At 41.5% G+C, this 18,097-nt stretch overlaps 1 protein-coding gene across 8 annotated transcripts in view; it reads right to left on the reverse strand.

Annotated features, from left to right (window-relative positions):
- Window positions 1–3,272: 3,272 nt before the first annotated feature.
- UBE2E1 (ubiquitin conjugating enzyme E2 E1) overlaps window positions 3,273–18,097 on the reverse strand; it is a 45,796-nt gene continuing 30,971 nt past the window's right edge. For all 8 annotated transcript variants that reach the window (XM_057424955.1, XM_057424954.1, XM_057424952.1 and 5 more), the window contains 3 exons: window positions 10,876–11,008; window positions 5,166–5,313; window positions 3,273–4,191 (listed from right to left, as the gene is read on the reverse strand). In XM_057424955.1, the coding sequence (XP_057280938.1) occupies window positions 4,094–4,191; window positions 5,166–5,313; window positions 10,876–11,008 (379 nt within the window). In that variant the 3' untranslated portion in view covers window positions 3,273–4,093. The remainder of the gene's footprint in view (window positions 4,192–5,165; window positions 5,314–10,875; window positions 11,009–18,097) is intronic.

Raw genomic sequence — 18,097 nt, forward strand, 5'->3', positions numbered from 1 at the left:
ATTCAACCCGGCTGCAGTAACCCACGCTCGGTATGAAGCTACAGGCTGGATAACAAGTGGTAATACTTTGTGAGAGTGTAGGATGTTGCCTTTTGGGTACATCCCCATGGCAAATGCCCAGAAATACCCATACACATGGCCTTGGTCCAGCAGCAGGATCACAACTGCACGTGCTGTGTTTGAGTCTCCATGCTGGTAAACCTGTGCTGTAGGAACCTGCTGTTCTAGGTCAGCCTGTCAGTGAACTAAACAGAATTGGATAGAGGGACAGAATGAGCAACTGTTCACAGACCAGACAGCTTTCAGCCTCTAACAACCTCTTATACTAACTGATACTAGCTTTTCTTTATATCTGAATACCAGAGTGGAAGGAGGGAGTGAACTGAAGTACTCATTTCCCTCATTGTAATGAAAATACTTTTAAGTTGTTATGATCTGGGACTTGAGTTGCATGTTATGGGAACTACTGTAGCAGAAACCCCTTGTTGATAGCCAGGCTAGGAGCAAGGAGTTCATTGCAATGTTATATTCTATAACCTGGCCCAAAGGGATCAGGGGTGGAGACTGTAATGGAAATCCATTTTCCACTAAATTAATATTGTTTTGAATAAATACTGAGAATTTCACTGTAAGCCAGCAAAACCATGAGTAATATTTGCACTGTGATAACATAACTGCTAAATAGAGGTGTGCTTAATAATCACAATTAAACTGTGTGCTTCTAGCATTGCTCTTTCTGAATACTGACACATGAAGTCCACCAGCATTAATGATGTCAGAGCAGCATTACGATTTACTAAAAATTAAGCAGGATGCCTAGCTTTATAATGAAGGTAAACAAAACTGTTTATGTGCTTTGCTCAATACAGTTTGGATTGCTGCGGCCAAGGAATGAGATAAGAAAGCAATTATGAATGAGCAAGCTCCTGTAATGCCCTGCTAGAAACATACAATTGTTTCCATTGCAACACTGCAGCTGAGTAAGCACTATAACACGACCTCCCTCAACTTGGCTAGTAGTAGTCATTGTCCTCAGTGATGCTGCAGAACAACACTCCCTCCTCACTCATTTCCTACCAAGCACACGTGTTCTTGAGGCTTCTCCCTACGCAGAAGACTCTGCATCTGCCTGTGTGCTAGGTAAGTGGGGTGACTTCAGAGCAGCAGTGGTTCATCTCCTTGCTGCAACCTCTCACCAAGGAATTGGTTATGCTCTTCCTCTCAGCTCTGTAGAACCCCTCTTCTAGAAGGGACTCAATTCAGCTTTGATCAACCAAAATAAGCGAAGACCTCTGCTAACTGCACATTGCCACTGAAGCTGACTCTTGAGCCAGTGGAGTGCAGGTTGACAAGAACTGACTTAAAATGTGCGGAGATAGAAATAACAGAGGTGACTGGTTCCTGTCCAGTTCTGCATCCTGCAGACTTGGTGCCCATTCAATTGTCAAGGCTGATGTCACCTGTAGGCTGCCAGAGCTGTATTGTACAAGATCAGCTGGGTCACTCCCTCCCCTGGACACTCAGGACTTGACAATGTCTTAGGAAAGGCAAGAGGAAAAGGGATCGTCTGAATGGCAAAGGCCATTTTTCCAAAGAGGTTACAAAGAAGTAAATATGTTATCTTTGATTTGTTTAAATTCATTAGAAACAAGTTTAAATCATTTTGGGCATTCACATAAACAACCACCACCCACTGTTTTCTTTCATAGGCTTATTCTGCTGCTTTTTAAGTACTCAAATCAATTTCCTTTCTAAATACCATAGTATTTTATTGACAAGTGGTGGAAAATGTAGCATCTCCTCTGCAATCCACACACAGTGGCTGGTACCAAGTAAAAATTAAACTCACTGTAGTACAGTTTTACACAGGGTTAATAAGTAAAGTACAGAATATAATGTAGTAGCTATAGGGCAGAATATGTATCTTGTTTTTACTATGCCACTGACTCAAAACCTGTCCAAGGTCACTGGGATCACTTCCCTACTACAAAGCTAGACAGTCCCTTCACAGGATAATGGAGAAAAATTACTATAAAAAAGAAAAATCAGTGAATCATTTTTCTCTGTTGCTTTTAAACTTCTGTCCTGCTGAATAAACTGTGCTGATCAGTCACCCCAGATCAGCTCCCTCCCCATGGCCAGCTACAACAGCTGATTTAGCATGTCCTGGTAGCACGAAGCAAGGAGTTGACAAAAACCTACTGAGATGAAGCCATTTGCCTCTTCATTCAGTGAAGGAGAGGAGGAAACTGTTGCCAGAGATGCTCCCGGTGTGATGTAATAATGTACCAATAATTTTGCTAGGCTGAGCCAAGCAGCTGAGGGATTTCATACACCAAAACACACCTTGTGTCAAAGGACCACAGTTGAACAGAGGTTTACATACTACTGCCCACAACCACCCAGCAAAGAAAGGGTATCACCTCTAATTAACAGATTACTTTGGACAGAGTTAGATTTGAATGTATATAGATAAGAAGGAAAATATATAAAATATATACAGAATTTACTGTAAAATACCAAAACAAATATGAAATTGCAGGTGACCACATAGCACTCAGAAGAACGTCACAATGTGAAGTACTAGCCATGTGAAAAGGCATCCGTACTTCCAGCCTTTACTTTAAATGACCGGTCAAAAATGCTATATCCAGAACTGCACTGTTGCTACACACCGTAGCGTAAACACCATGTCTCCAGGAGATAATCTTTGTTAAGTAGTTAAAGGATCTACAGATTAAGTCTCCTTTACTCTCCTTTAAGGTGTCTTCTGCCAGCTTAAAATACGTGATTCCTTCTCTTCCAAGTGGGAACAGACCACTCCATCAGAAAAACAGAATGGTTTGGGTTGGAAGGGACCTTAAAGATCATCTAGTTCCAACCTCTGTGCCACAGGCAGAGACACCTTCCACTAGACTAGGTAAAAACATGAAGATACTCTCTTCTTCTGCACCGTAGCCCTAATCTGAACAGCATCTTGGAATTGAGGGTGAGGTCCCCAGTACCTTGGAGTTGTAGTCTTTGTGGTTCTCTGAACCCTAAACCTAATCTGAATGGCATTTTGGCATGCCTAATCCTAATCTGAAGGTCATGGCAGCTCCAGGGACACTGGGGCTGCAAAAGGCATGCTGAGGGGAGCACAGCACTGCACCTGAATTGCTCCGTTAACACATTTAACAGGCTATAATTTCATATTGTAATCCTCAAGCATACCGGGAGATGCTGTTCTGGAAAAATGACAAAGCAAGGCACTAAGCAGAAATCTTGTCCTCTTCTTTTTTTTTAAACATCTTTTTATTAGCACAGTAACAAATGCAGACTTAAGTAGCCCACAACATACAACCAATCCACTGAGTGACTCCTATTCCACGCCTTACAATTAAACAGCTTAAGGTATTTCACTACAGGTTACCGTAAATCCTGATTAAGACCTTTATTCTTTTCACAAAGATAGATTGGCTTATAAAATAATACACTAACTACTTCTCATTTCATATATGAGGCCATACATCCACCTCTCCATAATCACAGATCATGAGATGACAGTCTTTAATAAGGATTGTTAAATACCAATGTGCCCTCCATAGGGGAAAACAATCCCAACATCTTTTTACAAAGAAAAAAAAGAAGGGAAAAAAAACCCAACCCCAACCCCAACCCAGAACATAATAACCTCCCCAAACCTAAACAAAAAAAAAGGCAAAAACAGTGTGTAGAGTCTTGAAAGGACTTTTACATAAATGTCAACATATGTACCTGTACAAAATTAAGCTGTTTTAATCTTTTACATATTGCAAGCAAACTGAAAACCAAAGAAGTCTAAGAAGTTTACATTCTCCTCGGTACTATATGTGAGCTAATATTGCTGAACTAATTACAGTCTTAAAATATGCTATTCCCAATCCTAGCTGTCTACTGTAGCAAGATACCTTAAGTTACAACAACAAAATCTTAGGAAATAAAAGACTGAATAAAATCTGTTATAGAAATACCCTACTCTTTACCAGCACCCTCCCTCCCCCCACCCCTTCAAAATCATAAGCAGCTCTTTCCATCACAGACAAATAATGTAAGAGTTTCACAAAAATCTTATTTATGTAGCATATCTTTTGGTCCATTGTCTGGCCATTCTGTCATGCTCTGCTCTGTTAGTCATATACTGAGTGGCAATACTTCCAACCAGGGGGTCAGCTGAAAAAGAAAACAAACCACTTATTTCAGACAAGCTACCAAATAAAAACATGAAATTAAAGCTGAAACATGGATTTAATACAGGGGAATCACATAGATACATTGCAGCACTTATATATACTGAATTGATGGTCTGCATCTTCACTGGTTTCTGTGTATTTATGGTGATGTACTAATCTATTACTTAATAAAGAGCAAAATGCCAATTAAAGTTTCAATAACCATATTCTGCATTACTGAGGGCTTTCACTGATTCATGTGTTTCAGGTTTATTTTACCCCTTCTGAAAGTTCCTGGAACATACTCATTGGTGACCGTACTTGTATCAATATAAATCTGCCTTCTAGAAAAGATCAGATCTCAAGAAGAGGTTTTATTTTTCCTGCAAGTTTATTTTCATCATACACAATATAGTGTGAAATCTGGTGTTCCTCTCATCTTTAGAAGACACATATGATCATAGAATGGTTTGGGTTGGAAAGGACCTCAAGATCATCTAGTTCCAACCCCCCTGCCATAGGCAGGGACACCTCACACTAGAACATGTTGCCCAAGGCTCTGTTGACTTTGGAAACCAAGGCATATTCCTCGTCACTGGTGTGGATAAGGGCTGGGTTAGAGAAGCAGCAAGGACTACCTGTGGCATAGTTGACCACTGGTTTTAAATGGATAATGGAAAATAAAAGACTAATCCCCTTGTTTTCAGAGCTGAGTTTGTAGCTCTTCTAGCTCCATCACTGAATTACTACAGTCCTGCAGACCAATGAAGAGTGCCCAACCCTCACCCAAAACTAGCAGGCGCGTAGGGGTGTATCACCTCCTCCACCTCCAGCCCTCTCTGGCTGCCCAGCAGAAGGAAAGGTGCTGCACTGGAGGCCAGATCCACAGGGTGAGATGAATAAAGGCCATGTTATCCAGGGGCCTGGCAGGGTGCAAGGCATCAGGAGTCCTGCATGGCTGTGCAGGAGACTTACCTGGGTTGCAGTCTGTGAGGAGGGAGCAGATGGAGAGGAGGACTTTAGAAATGGTTAACGCCGGACTCCAGTTGTCTTTTAAAATGTCCAGGCAGATGACGCCTTGGCTGTTAATGTTACAGTGGTAGATTCTTGTCCGAAACGTTACCTGCGAGAAACAGGCATTAGATGGTGTGTCCGGTCACCGCACAACGAGCTCAGCTGACAGGCTAACACCGAAGGGACGGAGGCCACGCGAGCTACCGAGCTCTAGGGCCACTGACCGCGGCCAGGCTGCAGGACGGCACTGGGGCACGGCCGGACCGGGCCGCTGCCGCCATCTGGCGGCCGCTGGCGGGAGCACACCGCCCCCGCCGGGCCGGGACCGGCCGAGCGCGGCCAAGTCGCGCCGGGCCTGGCCGAGCAGCCCCTCCCTGATACCCCGGCCTCGGGCGACCGCAGCCGCGCTGCATTGGAAAGGCATTTCCCACCTGTTGCTTCAGCGTTAAACAGAACACACAGCCCGAGTACATCTTGGAAACCACAGGCTAATCGTGAAGAGCCTGACTGCAGGCATTGGAACAGGCTACCCAGAGCAGTGTTGGAGTCACCATCCCTGGAGGTGTTGACAATCCATGGAGACGAAGCCCTTAGTGACATGATTTAGTGGTGGACGTGGCAGTGCTGGGTTAAACGTTGGTCTTTTCCAACCTCGTTGATTTTATGCTTTAAAGTAAATAAACAACCACAAGTCACAGGAGCGCGTGGCTGGCAGCACTGCTCCAGCCCCTCCAGGTACACCTGAGCAGTGCTAGACACGCTGGGACAGGTGATGGATGGCCCAGGTTTCCCATCTGAAGGAAGGGGAACCAAGATATAGATCATGGGCCCTGATGTGAATCACTGCAGCCTCAGCACAGGCTCACGACTGACAATGCATTCACCATCTCCCTGCTGAACCACCAACTTCCCAACTGCGGGTGCTTATGATCACTGTGAAACCCAGGTTGTGCGGGTTTTATTTATTTGGGGGTTTTACTATTATTTAATCACCTTTTGTCTCTCTGTTCACAGCAGCCAAGGGGCCTGGGGCTTTAACAGCAGCATTTTTCTCCCACTGGGCTCCCAAGGACACATACAGTCCCCCAGACAGGCTGGGACACTTGGAATCACAGCTCCCATCTCTTCTAAGAGCTCAGCAATAGGGGGAGTTGCTTGGATGCTATTATTTTCAAATCTGGGAGATGTGAGTGAGCCAGGCAGCTTGCCACAGAACTTATCTGAATGGGAAACAAAAGCACCACGAGCTGCTTCTGGGAGAAAATGGGACCTGCAAGAAAGCCTTACTGACTCACTGGATGAATCTGGCGGAACTTGTATGGATTAGGATCATCTGTGTCAATAAAGGCTGGTGGGTTCATGCCCTAAATCCTCAGAATTTGTCAGCTACCCACACCCACAGGTTTTATCGTACGTTTATAGGCCAAAGGGGTATTTGTGAAACACACTGGTAAGAAAAGAACACTAGCGCTCTCTCTCAAGAAGAGACCAGCCCCCACGTGAAACTTCCAGGCCAACCCTCGTTTTTAGCACCCTGATGCAAAAAGGTTGCCCGTGACCTTCCCTGCTCACAGGCACAGAGAGGTGGCACAGCTACAAAACGCCAGTGCCTGGTGTGTCCATGCCCCTGTGCACTGCGTCCATGCCATGTTTCGGAGAACGCTCCCAATGCACAGAGCACACAGTCTATTTTCAGACTCGCAGAAGCTTGTCACACAGGAGACACCCACGCTGCACGCTTGTGGACACTTTCTGCTTTGTTTCTTGTAAAATGGTTGGATTTTAAGATTAAAACAGGGAGCAAATGAACAAAAATAAAACCAAATCCCTACATTCCTGCACATCATGGGTGGGAATAGCAAAATGACTGCGAGAATGGAGATGTGTCCCCTTCCTTCTGCAACAAGCTGCAACTCTGAAACTAAGAACCCCTGATGCCTCCTACCTAGGGAAACTTGGTGGTAAAGCAGGCGAGAAGCCAAAGTGACCTTTGGTTCACAGATCATCTAACCCTCAGAGGAATAGCAGCAATCATTCCTACAGTATGTGGAACTCCACATACATCAGACTGAGCGGAGGGCAGATCCAACCCTGCCATACCTGTCCCAACCCAAACTGTTTAGGGCAAAACTGAAGTTAGTGGCATTAGCAGCTGCTGGCAGTGTTTGTGTCCCAGGTGCTGAGCAGCCTTCAGCCCAGCCCCACTGCTTGCTCAGTATTTCTGTATTTGACCTGCAGCTTTGGTCTCTTTCCAAGAAGGCTTCTAAATGTAGGTGAGATAGTGATTCTAACAGATTAAGCACTTCCAGAGGGGGAAGCATGGAGCATTTCCAATTTGATACAATAAGGACCAAATTAACAGAGAGGTCAAGAGTTCTAATTTGTGAAGACAGAAAGTTGTTAATCCTGATTCTGAGCACAAAAGCTAAATACTCTGTTGGCAGTCTCCCAGTCCAGTTGGCTAATAACTGATAACAAAGCATGAGTGCTGCTTTCCTTTAAGAATAAGGCTGGTTCCTTAATAAGCCTTAAGATATAAGGGTTATATCCACGGCACCAAAACCAGTTTTCTCCAGTTAGAGGAGCACTACCTAACCAAAGCACTGTCAGACAACACCTACATTTGCTTTCAGCAAGTCACAACTGGGATGGTGTTAGATGCATGTAGTCCAGCTGTTTGCCATTTACAGTTTTTGCTGATGGTACAAAAGCCAGGGGAAGTATCACATAAGCCTAGTAGATTCAGACCAAACCCAAGAGAAACTGAGCTCCTTAGAAAGCAGTACAATGTATTTGGGGTAAAGAGAACAGCAAGTGGAATAGCAGAAAAATAGACTATAACTGAACAGTCCTTTGGAAATGTCACACCTGAGCTTACATTTAATGCAGTAACTACATAGAGTTAAGCACAGCTTTTGAAAAGGCACAAAAGATTCTAATCTTAACATTACCCTGAAGTGATAGCAGAGGTTAATTTACACAAGCAGCAGAATGGGAGTGGGGGGAAAGAAGTGGTTAGAGGTTATTAATACAAATGATCAAAGCACACACCAGGTCAACAAAAGCTACTGTTTTCACCTCAATAAATGAAATCTAACCCAAGTATAATGTAACTCTTGGGAAAAGGTCCATTATAATAGTACAAAAGAATAGTAATCATCTTGAGGACTAACTCTGAAATTCCAATTATACTTGTTTATTGGATTCTCCTGAATCCATGCCCACCCAGCATGTGCCCGATTCAATTGCTATCTGAAACAAAGGCAAAACCAGAATACCACACAAAATGAGAAAACATAAAAGCAGAGAACAGAGAGCACTAACATCTTCAAAGATGGATGGAAGGCTCAATAAATGCAAAATAACTCCATTATACACATTTAGGACAGGAGAGAGACTATCTGTCCTGTATCAGATTTCTCCCACTGAAGTTCTTGTACCATGCAGAGCATTTCCAAGTCTAATTTTAAGACCTTTAAATCCTCCAGCCTCAAGTACAGCAGTGCAGCTCCTCTTTATATCCTTCCAGGAATCTGTTAATATCACTTCTAGCACAATCCTCTGGCTCTCCTATGGCAACCAACTCCCCTCAAAAGTTTGCTCCAACATACTAAAATCAAACCTTCAGCTGAAGCTACACCCAGTCCTCAAAGGCCGCACCTGTATATCCTTCATCACACATCTCTAGGATCCTCATTGACCACATGGCACTTGTCCTAAGAATTACTGAGGACTCAAAGAGGCAGCACACGTTTTCTTCCACTGGTCTTGCAAGACTTTGCAAGGAAGATTGCTTAGGAAACTAGTCTCTAGAGAGCTTCATCTTTTCAGAGGTGAAGGCTTTTGAAATGAGCTTCAATGAGGTACCTGCTCTACCAGTGCTTATCACCAAAACAATACACTGGCTTTGTTTCAAGCAGCTATTTCTTTCCTTCTAGCCACAAAAGACAGCTCTAGGAAGGCTATGGTAATTACATTAGTCCTACCACTTCCCACAAGCAGTATTTATCGGTCACTGCAAGCAGTTGGTCAATGTGAAATCAACAAATTAGTGGCAATAAAGCAGAAGCAATATGATAATTATATTTTTCACATTATCATTGATTAACACTTGTGCAAGCATTAACACAGGTGCTGCTGTAAGAGTCTGAAAAATAAACAGGTTCTTCACTTAAACCTAAAGTGCCATTCTATTAGTGAACCTCCACTAAACTAGTCTTTTAAGGCCTCAATAAGTGATGACTGATTCTTTTTTAATCTCACCCTTTTTTTGTCTGGGTGAGGGCTTAGATTCAAAGATAAAGGCAAAGAGATTCTTGTCAGAAGTGCACAGCAGAAAGCAGGGCTGAGCTGCAACGACAAATCCGTATCTTTGGTTCTGCATCAGGGAACTTGGCATATAGGGCTGTCTCAAAACCAGTGGTAGTTATAACATGGTCTTGTAAGGCATCGGGCTGGATAAGGCCAAAACAATAAATACTTCTAACCTGTAGCATAGAAAGCAAAGCTGTAGCAAAGCACACATGGCAAGGTAAAAGCTCCCTCTTTAAATGCTTACTGGCCTCATAAGGCATTGCATAGCATTGGTTGGACAATAAATTATCCATGCAAACTAATTCAAACAAAATAATGAAAAACTATTCTGAACTGAGTTAAACTCTTAACACAAGGCACAAGAGAACCATCTATGCTGCCAGAAAACTTTTGAAGAGGAATGGACAGGCATCAGCAGGAAATCACTAAAGATGTCCCAGGGTAGACCATGCTGCTTGGGAACTGGTGCCCCAGCTTAGGGATAGAATTTAAGGTCCTGTTGATACTACCAGAAACCCTGAAGTTATGCTAGCAAGAACAGTCAGTTTCCTTAATTTAGGAATTTAGCTTGTATTAATTTTTCTGGTATGATCAATTAGCACTGTCTGCTGAGATGGCCTCAACTATGGCAAGTCGTTCTACAGCAGACTAGACCAGTCCGAAGAAGGGGTGGTCACTGGTGTTTAGCTCGTCAATGCAACAACTTTTAAGTAGAAAGTTAAACATACACATAAATGCTTTCAATACAAGGCAAACATGAAATGTATACACAGCCATCTCTTCTTGTAACCCAACACTCTTCCTCTGGCCAAGAACGTGAACCACAGGATAACATTCACTTGCACTGGTATTTGCCTTGCAGCACTGGAACATAACACTGGAATGTAAGAGCTTCACAAATACAACACACCTACAGAAAAAGTCGGTACTGTACAAGTAGGTGAACAGCACAAGTACCCAACAAAAACTGAAAAATTAAATACTACTTCAGTGGCCAAAACATATATAACGGTTATGCTTATGGTAACTGAGTGGTTTGAGAAACAAGTATTGATATCCTTTCTCCTCTCCCCAAGTTTATTTGCTTTTCAGTTTCTCAGTCCTGTACCAATGCTTGCACTAATTGTGTAGGGGGCTTATAAACAGAAGAAGGGAAAAAGAAAGCAAGCTCTAAAACAGTGATCAAGAGGATGTAAAAGTAGTTAACATTAGCTAACAGAAAACAATGTACGTCTGAAGTAAGCTTAAGCTTGTTCTTAGAGTGGCTTTCAAATGGGCTGCATTCCATTAACACCATTTGCTAGTCAGTGGTCTGTTGAATGTTCATGGCTTATAAGGTCAGCTATAGGTCTCTTACCTTTGGAGGCTTGAACGGATATTCTGGTGTAAATGTGATGTCAAGGAAGAAAACACCTCCCTCATAGACTGAACCTGGAGGTCCTAGAATGGTTGATCTCCATTCGTAGATGTTATCACCTTTGGGGCCAGCACTAAGAGAAAAAAAACCAAACAGTTTAGGGATAGTACCACAGTTCAAATACATACAACCTCTTACATTCTTCAAATATGATATGGAAGAAAGTTTCTGATGTTTAATTTCATACAGCACCTGAAGTAAAGACAGGCATTAGAAGTAGATTAAACGCTTCCAAAAATCTCAGAAATCTTACCTAGGCTTATTAGTGCTCCAGACTGCTTAGCAAAGCTGAGAAACTAGAGGTGGGGTATGGTTTGCAGCCTCTCTCTCCTGACATTCATAAGAGCAGCCTTGCCCAGAAGTACTCTTAAACATGCTACACAATCTCAACAGGAAAGTTTTAAAGAACAATTTCCTACTGTATTTCAGAAATTACTTTTATAAAACTGTACCCCAGAGACCATATTAAATAAATTAAGGACTTATGTTGATTTTTTTTAATATTGTGTGTTCTTTAAAATGGCTAAACCAAGACTCATGGTATAATTGAAGGAAGCCAAATATAGGATGATACTCTTAGATGTCAAAATTCTCTACACTTTCATCATTTTGCTACACTGATTTCTAAAATGAGGTCACATGAACTCATCCCACTGATACTGTTTGCATTGTGGAACTGTTTTTGTAAGGGGAATTAAGATCACAATGTCGAATTAAAACAGTGCTTTCTCAAATCAGCTTTGTGTAACTCCAGCTTCTCCCTAACCTGCCAGCAGCTCACCAAAAGCAGTACAAATTAAAGGTGTTGCAGAAAAAAAAATGCCTGCTTGTTGGAAATTAGTTTTACTGAGATCCTCAGACAGTTACATTCTGTAGTGCACCATATGTCACAGAGCATTTCTAAGTACAGCTCAACCTACAAAGCCATTAATGGTTTAGGACTCCATTGCTACCTCTTCCTTTCTCTGCTGCTATGGTAGTATTTTATCTCTAAGATGCCAGAGCTGAAAAAAACTCCCTTTGCACAGAGGGAGGTGCTGACACAGCTTTTTCCATCATGGATGTGCTATGACTTCAGAAATCTCTCCTTGCTCTGTAAGGGGCTGGATTTTAACATCCCTAATACAATGAAAACCAGCCTTGCTCTTCTTTCTCTATTCTTCTAACAAGGTTAACGTAAGACAGAAGGATTAAAAAGAAAAGGCTCTTTTCATATTACAACAATCATGGAGCAGTATTACTTGAGAAGGAAGGCAATCCAATACATTAAATATATGCAACAACAATATGCATTTGATTACTGTAAAGGGAACCAGAGTAATAGCTAGGTGTTAGTAACAGTATTACAAATAGAAATACAATTAAAGAACCATAAATTCACAATGTAGCAACAGTGATCAGAGTAATGCTCCCCCCTCCCGCTCTTTGCAGCGCTGGAAAGCGTGTTCTCGGAGCAGGGGAAAATCGGGGGAGAAAGGCAGCTAATTCTGTTATCAAACTTAAGAATTTATTTTCAGATTAAACTAAAAATAGAAGTTCTCAATATGTTGGTGCTAAATAGTTCAACACAACAGTGAGACTATGACTAAAAGCATCCTTCCAGGCAAGGAAAGCATATAAGAAAGCAATAAGAGGAGACAGGTTCTCTGCAAAGTGACACACTAGCCACCAGGGAGAGATTTCTCTCCTCAGAACACAAAACCCCACGCAGTGGTACTAAATTAAAGCAAAAGCCAGTCCCCCTGAACACTCCCGGCATCCCAATCCACCTTAATGACTTGTCCGTGTCCTATGCAGGTCTATATATTTGGGCACTCAGTACTCTCCAGCTACCACTTGTGCATTAGACTGGAAGGGAGCTGTAATTTGACAGGAAGCTCTACCTCTTCAAAGACATCAGCTTAACTATGTAACTTACTGAAAAGGACTCTCTGGGGCACCCTTAGCCACCACTCCAAGGAATTACCTCTTTATGTACGCATCAGCAACCTACTGACACAGTGCCATTACTGCAAGTTCCACCATGATCATCCTCCCCTCCCTCCCCTAAAGGTGGAGCTACTGAATAGAACAGGTACTTGAGCTTTGTTAGCATCATTTACTGTTGGAATTTATATCATGAGAACTGCCAACCGGGAGCACTTCAGCACTCAAGACATGTGATGCGCTATTAGCATTGAGTACAGCCCCCTGAACCAATGAGAGATATTGCAACATTTTGCATTTTATTTCCAGCTTCAACCCAAAGGACTGACAATAAAAATATCTCACAGTTAAAAAATAATCTATTATTATTTGTGATAGTCTTTGAAATCTCTTGTATCCTATTAGGTTTCCAATTAGAGCTATCACTGCATGAAAGTAATACACTGCTAGACCTCCGTATAAAGAGAGTGCAACATCTTTGTAAGACATCAGTAGGCTTTAACAGTGATGTACTAAGCTTACCTTTTAAGCTTTACATACTTGAATTAACAGGGTGAAACAGCTATAGATGTTCAATTTTTATAAGAAATCAATGTTAATATGTAAAGGGAAGGCAAAGAGGAAGATGCAAGTCAGCTTCAGAGTGCAATATTGCTTGGATTTAATTTAGGATTAGGTAATATCAAGCAGCTCAAGAAGACCTAGTGCTTAATAGAAAAGTGACAATTCTGGACCACAGCGGCATTAACTTTTCATGGAAATACAAGAACTGTCAAAGGTTAAAGATTAAATTCTTTGTTTAAAAATCCCTGCAATTTCTGCTTCAAAAAGAAATTCACTGATGCGTAGATACAGGGTTCACAGGCACAGCTGCTGTTTTGCTTGTGTGTCACCACTGCTCAAATTAAGTGTCTAGATCTAATGCAGCATTTTGAACCTGTCCAATATATGACCACTGGGAAGACAATTTCAACCAATTAAATAGAAATTGTTTCCACTGCAAGACAAGAGTACAAGAACAGCAGCTTTCTGTACCGAGCTCAACAGCCAACAACTTCTTCACTTCCACAGAAAGTAATGAGACAAAAACCAGTAATGCAGAGCAAAAGATGACATTGAAAAACCTGGAAAAATCCCAACCCATCATTATCATACTGGGCAGCATGTGTTACACAACAGTGCAACTGAGAACTCTCTTCCCTTGAAAAACAGTGATATGCTTAGTGAAGATGTGCTGTACCCCCCGTAACAACTATTCCTGATCATTCCCAAGTTGCTGATGGGCTTCTCTGGACAGATGCTATGAGGATAACGCCCTTAGGAAACTACCCAGTGCGCACGTAGTTTTTGTTCAAGGACTATTTAACTTCCCAAGTCTACAAGCAGCAGTCTGAATCCTCCTGGTAAATGCAAGATTGAGAGAAAGCCTTGGCACAGGTCAGATGAAGCTCAAAGTTCTTCCTGGGCCAAGCCCTAACCAGCCTTTTGTCACTTTGGAAAACCCTTATCTTCCTCTGCCTCCCTTTGCTGACAGGCACTATGTTCTTTTCAACTTAAAAACCAAACAGGTAAGTTAGGAATGCCTGCAGCAAAGGCTGGGGAGCAGAATGATGCCCATGTAAATCTGCTGCATGCTCAGATGCCATGCAGTACTGAGCAACTGTAAACGTAGAACTCTGTCTCAGAGATTAAGTGTTCAGGAAAAGACACACAGAGACACACTTTTTCATGTATTGAAAAGGCCAAATGACAGTCTGCAAGAACAGCCAGCCTGTAGTTTTCCTGTATTAAGCCAGGCAGAAACAACCTACACCACAGGCCTGAATTACATGATACAACCCCGATACTTTGCGCACGCAAACTCAGCTCCCTCCCTCTGCCCAGGCATCCCTGGGCAAATCACTCAAATTATGCATATGTCACAGAGGGAAGGCAGGACTTTTGGTATTCACCACATATATTTAATGTACAAAAATCCCTTGGAACACACTGCTGGTACTTTCCAGGAGAATGACTCAGAAAGAGTCCACTGTCTGTCAACTTGCTAGTACGTTTGGAAACTACCTAGTCCTTTCTAGGAGTTGACCAAATGACAATATAACATAAGCTTTTCCTCTAGGGATGATACAGCCTGGTGAATACTTTAGTTCCTCTTCTCCGAGATATAGAAAACACACAACAGCAGATCACTGTAGTGATATATGAATCAGAATCAGTTGATGCTACAGGTTAATATTGTGACATACCCACAGCAGCACATATTCCTTTTAACAGCTAATTTTGCAGAGTAGTTTAAAAATGCCAGAGATGTCTATCCGTCAGGGTGATGGGAAGAAGGGCAATTGCAAGGTATGCTGAAGTAAATAACAGTTAATGAAAAACTAAAATATGTTTCAGTTCAAACTGCAAGTAATGAAACCACAAACTCACACTCCAACTACTCCATATCCCCTAGAAGCTATTTTTGAGGCTATTTTGCCCTGAACAGGAAAAGTCTGATGCAAGTAGCTAAGCTATTTTGAAGTTGCACGCTTGTGGAAAATAAATACAATTTCCAAAAACACTGCAGACATGACCTTTTCCAAGGGACACAGCTCAAACCAGAAAGCAAACAACATACTAACAGCACATGGGAATTCCAAGGTGGCAGAGAATCTAATGATCTCCAGTGTAAAGCTGTGCCATTAAAAGCTGACAACAACACCAAATTTTTATTGTTTTATTTTGTAGCAAAGAACAGTGAAAGACCAAACACGGAATAGCACCTTGGTGATGTACACATCGCCCTACTAGGCAGCTTTAGAAAATACTGAGTTGAATGTTAGAAGGTCTCTTTTTTTCCTTCTTTTATTTTTAACCATGCAAGCCCAAAATGCTTTAGAATTTTTGACTGGCAGGAAGGCAGCATATTGTTCTGGTGCACACCAATTTTCCCTCCTAATCCACCCCACTCCTGACCTCAGGGTAAATATGCTTTCTTTCCTGGTAGTCCATAAGTGGGTCCATGCTGAGTTTGCTTACCTGCATTTTTAGGCTGAATCTGGCACAGAGATTGCAAAGCAAACCCAGAAATCCTGGCTCACTGGGGGAGGCAGGTGTAGGGTCAGAGCAGCTCATCTAGCTTAGCCACTGAAAAACCACATACTTACAAAATCCCTTTGTCAAGGAAATTTTGCTCTCCAGAGCTTTAAGCAAACAGTGTTAAAAATGAGAATGTCAAAGAACAGAGTTAAAAACAACCAAACAAACAAGCAGCTAATCCTTTGACTACAATGTCACTTCAAAACCTTCATATTAATGCATAGCTCTAATTTTAGAAACAAACTGTCACCTTCCACATATGCTTTAGCTACCAAAATATGTTATTATTGTTATTACTATAGCACTGAGACACTCCATTCAGACAGGACCTCACTACGCTTAGCATGCTACAATGCAATCCAAAGACTTGTGTACAGAACTTACACAGGTTTTTCAATTGCAAAATAAGCATTAAAATGTTACACAGTTGTTAGGAAGAAATTCAACCAGACAAGACAGAAGTAGTTAAAAGGATATCCTGGGTGATCCATTTAATTGCCATTTTTCAGACAAATAATTTAAAAGTGGGATATCATTCTTTTGCCTCCCTGTTTTAGTCAAAGCTTGGAAATGAAAGTAAAAGAAAGAAAAAAATCACAACACAAAACTCCTCCTGGGCAACCATGCAAAGTTAAAGGTAATACACTGAATTACCGCATGACTATGTGAACTGGAGTGATATTTTTTACCCTGTGTCATTATACGCAGCCAAGCTGCTCCTCTGTGTTAACATTAGCTAAAACTGATGGATTGACCATAAGTGAAATGCCTATGATTTCAATCATATACACATGGAAAAGACAGCAAGAGAAAAAGTTGCAGCTGGCTTTAATCAAAACATAAGAAGGATCAAATGAGAGAGAGGAGATGTAAGTGAGCAAAGACGGAACATTCTATTGCTAGAGGAATCCAAACTATAAAGTTGAGAAAACAGAATTTAATTCTCCTTCTAATGCACGTTCATGGGCAAGGTTTTCAGGTACAAAGCAATAAATATTACCATTTTTCTTGTAACCCATTGAAGGCTCTATATTTTCTGCCTTAAATAACAGCAGTCACAATATTATTGCACAAGGGGAAGTACCTTACAAATCCCACCATATTTCTAACAGAGAAGAGCACGCACAAAATTTCTGTTCTAGCATCTGGGAAAGTGTTTCCCCTAAGCATCAGACTAATGTAAAATTGGGGAGGGGAGGTTTGAAAAATTGCACATATATTGCACAAAGCTTAAACTGGTGGATAAATGGTGCAGCAAATTACATGCTTACAGGGAACTAAATCACTAAATAACTCTGATAATGGAGCTGATAAGGTGTTATGCAGGGATTTATGAGACTTCAAGGAAATCTGTTTCAGGGGGATTTCTTTATGGAAAATAAAAAAACAACCCAACTCACTAGGTTTTCCAGTTCACATAAAAAATATTTGGCAATAACATCACAACTACCAAGAGCCTTATCATTGCCAAGATCTCACTCTTTACAATTACAATGGGAAGAGAAATGCCCAGGAGTACTTGCAAATTCAGGACCACCACCTGAAATATTTCAGTCTCTGCAAAATATTACTTTGAAGTTACTCCTAAAGCACTTGGTGAAAAGGCCAACCCTCTTGAATAACTTCTCTGTAGAGTTTGATTTTTAAACCAGGCTTCAAAGATTTAAAATGAAATCTCAGTTAACAGGGAGGTCAGAAGGAGACTTATGATATCCTCAAGAGTGTGCTGCAGTTCTATTTAGTTTAAAACAATAATCACTTCAATTTAGGAGCAAGTCCTCAAAAAAGATTCAAGAGAAATTAATCCATTTAGAATTGGTTCCAAAACTGAAAAGAAATACAGCCTGCTCAGCTTTCAAAGGCTTCTGTTTTCCTTTGCAGAGGCTTCTTCCTAGCCTTCTCCACCCCAAAGCACTGGAAGTTTGTCCCACTATGTGTAGGAACATTTTCAGTGTTTAACATGACTGCAGAGAGACTGTTTCTGCAAGTCTATGACTTCAGTATGTACAGTATGCAAATACAGAAAATGCCAAACTAAGTAGTCCATTAAATGATTTGCATTGTGTGCAAATCCATTTTCCTTTCCTCCTCATAGTTACAGCTTTGACACCATGACCAAAAATTAAATAAATTAAAATGCACTGGCTTATATTTG

This window comes from Pezoporus wallicus, unplaced genomic scaffold (assembly GCF_028554395.1).
Source record: "Pezoporus wallicus isolate ANWC-B61680 ecotype Strahan unplaced genomic scaffold, APGP_CSIRO_Pwel_v1 contig_3181, whole genome shotgun sequence".
Taxonomy (NCBI): domain Eukaryota; kingdom Metazoa; phylum Chordata; class Aves; order Psittaciformes; family Psittacidae; genus Pezoporus; species Pezoporus wallicus.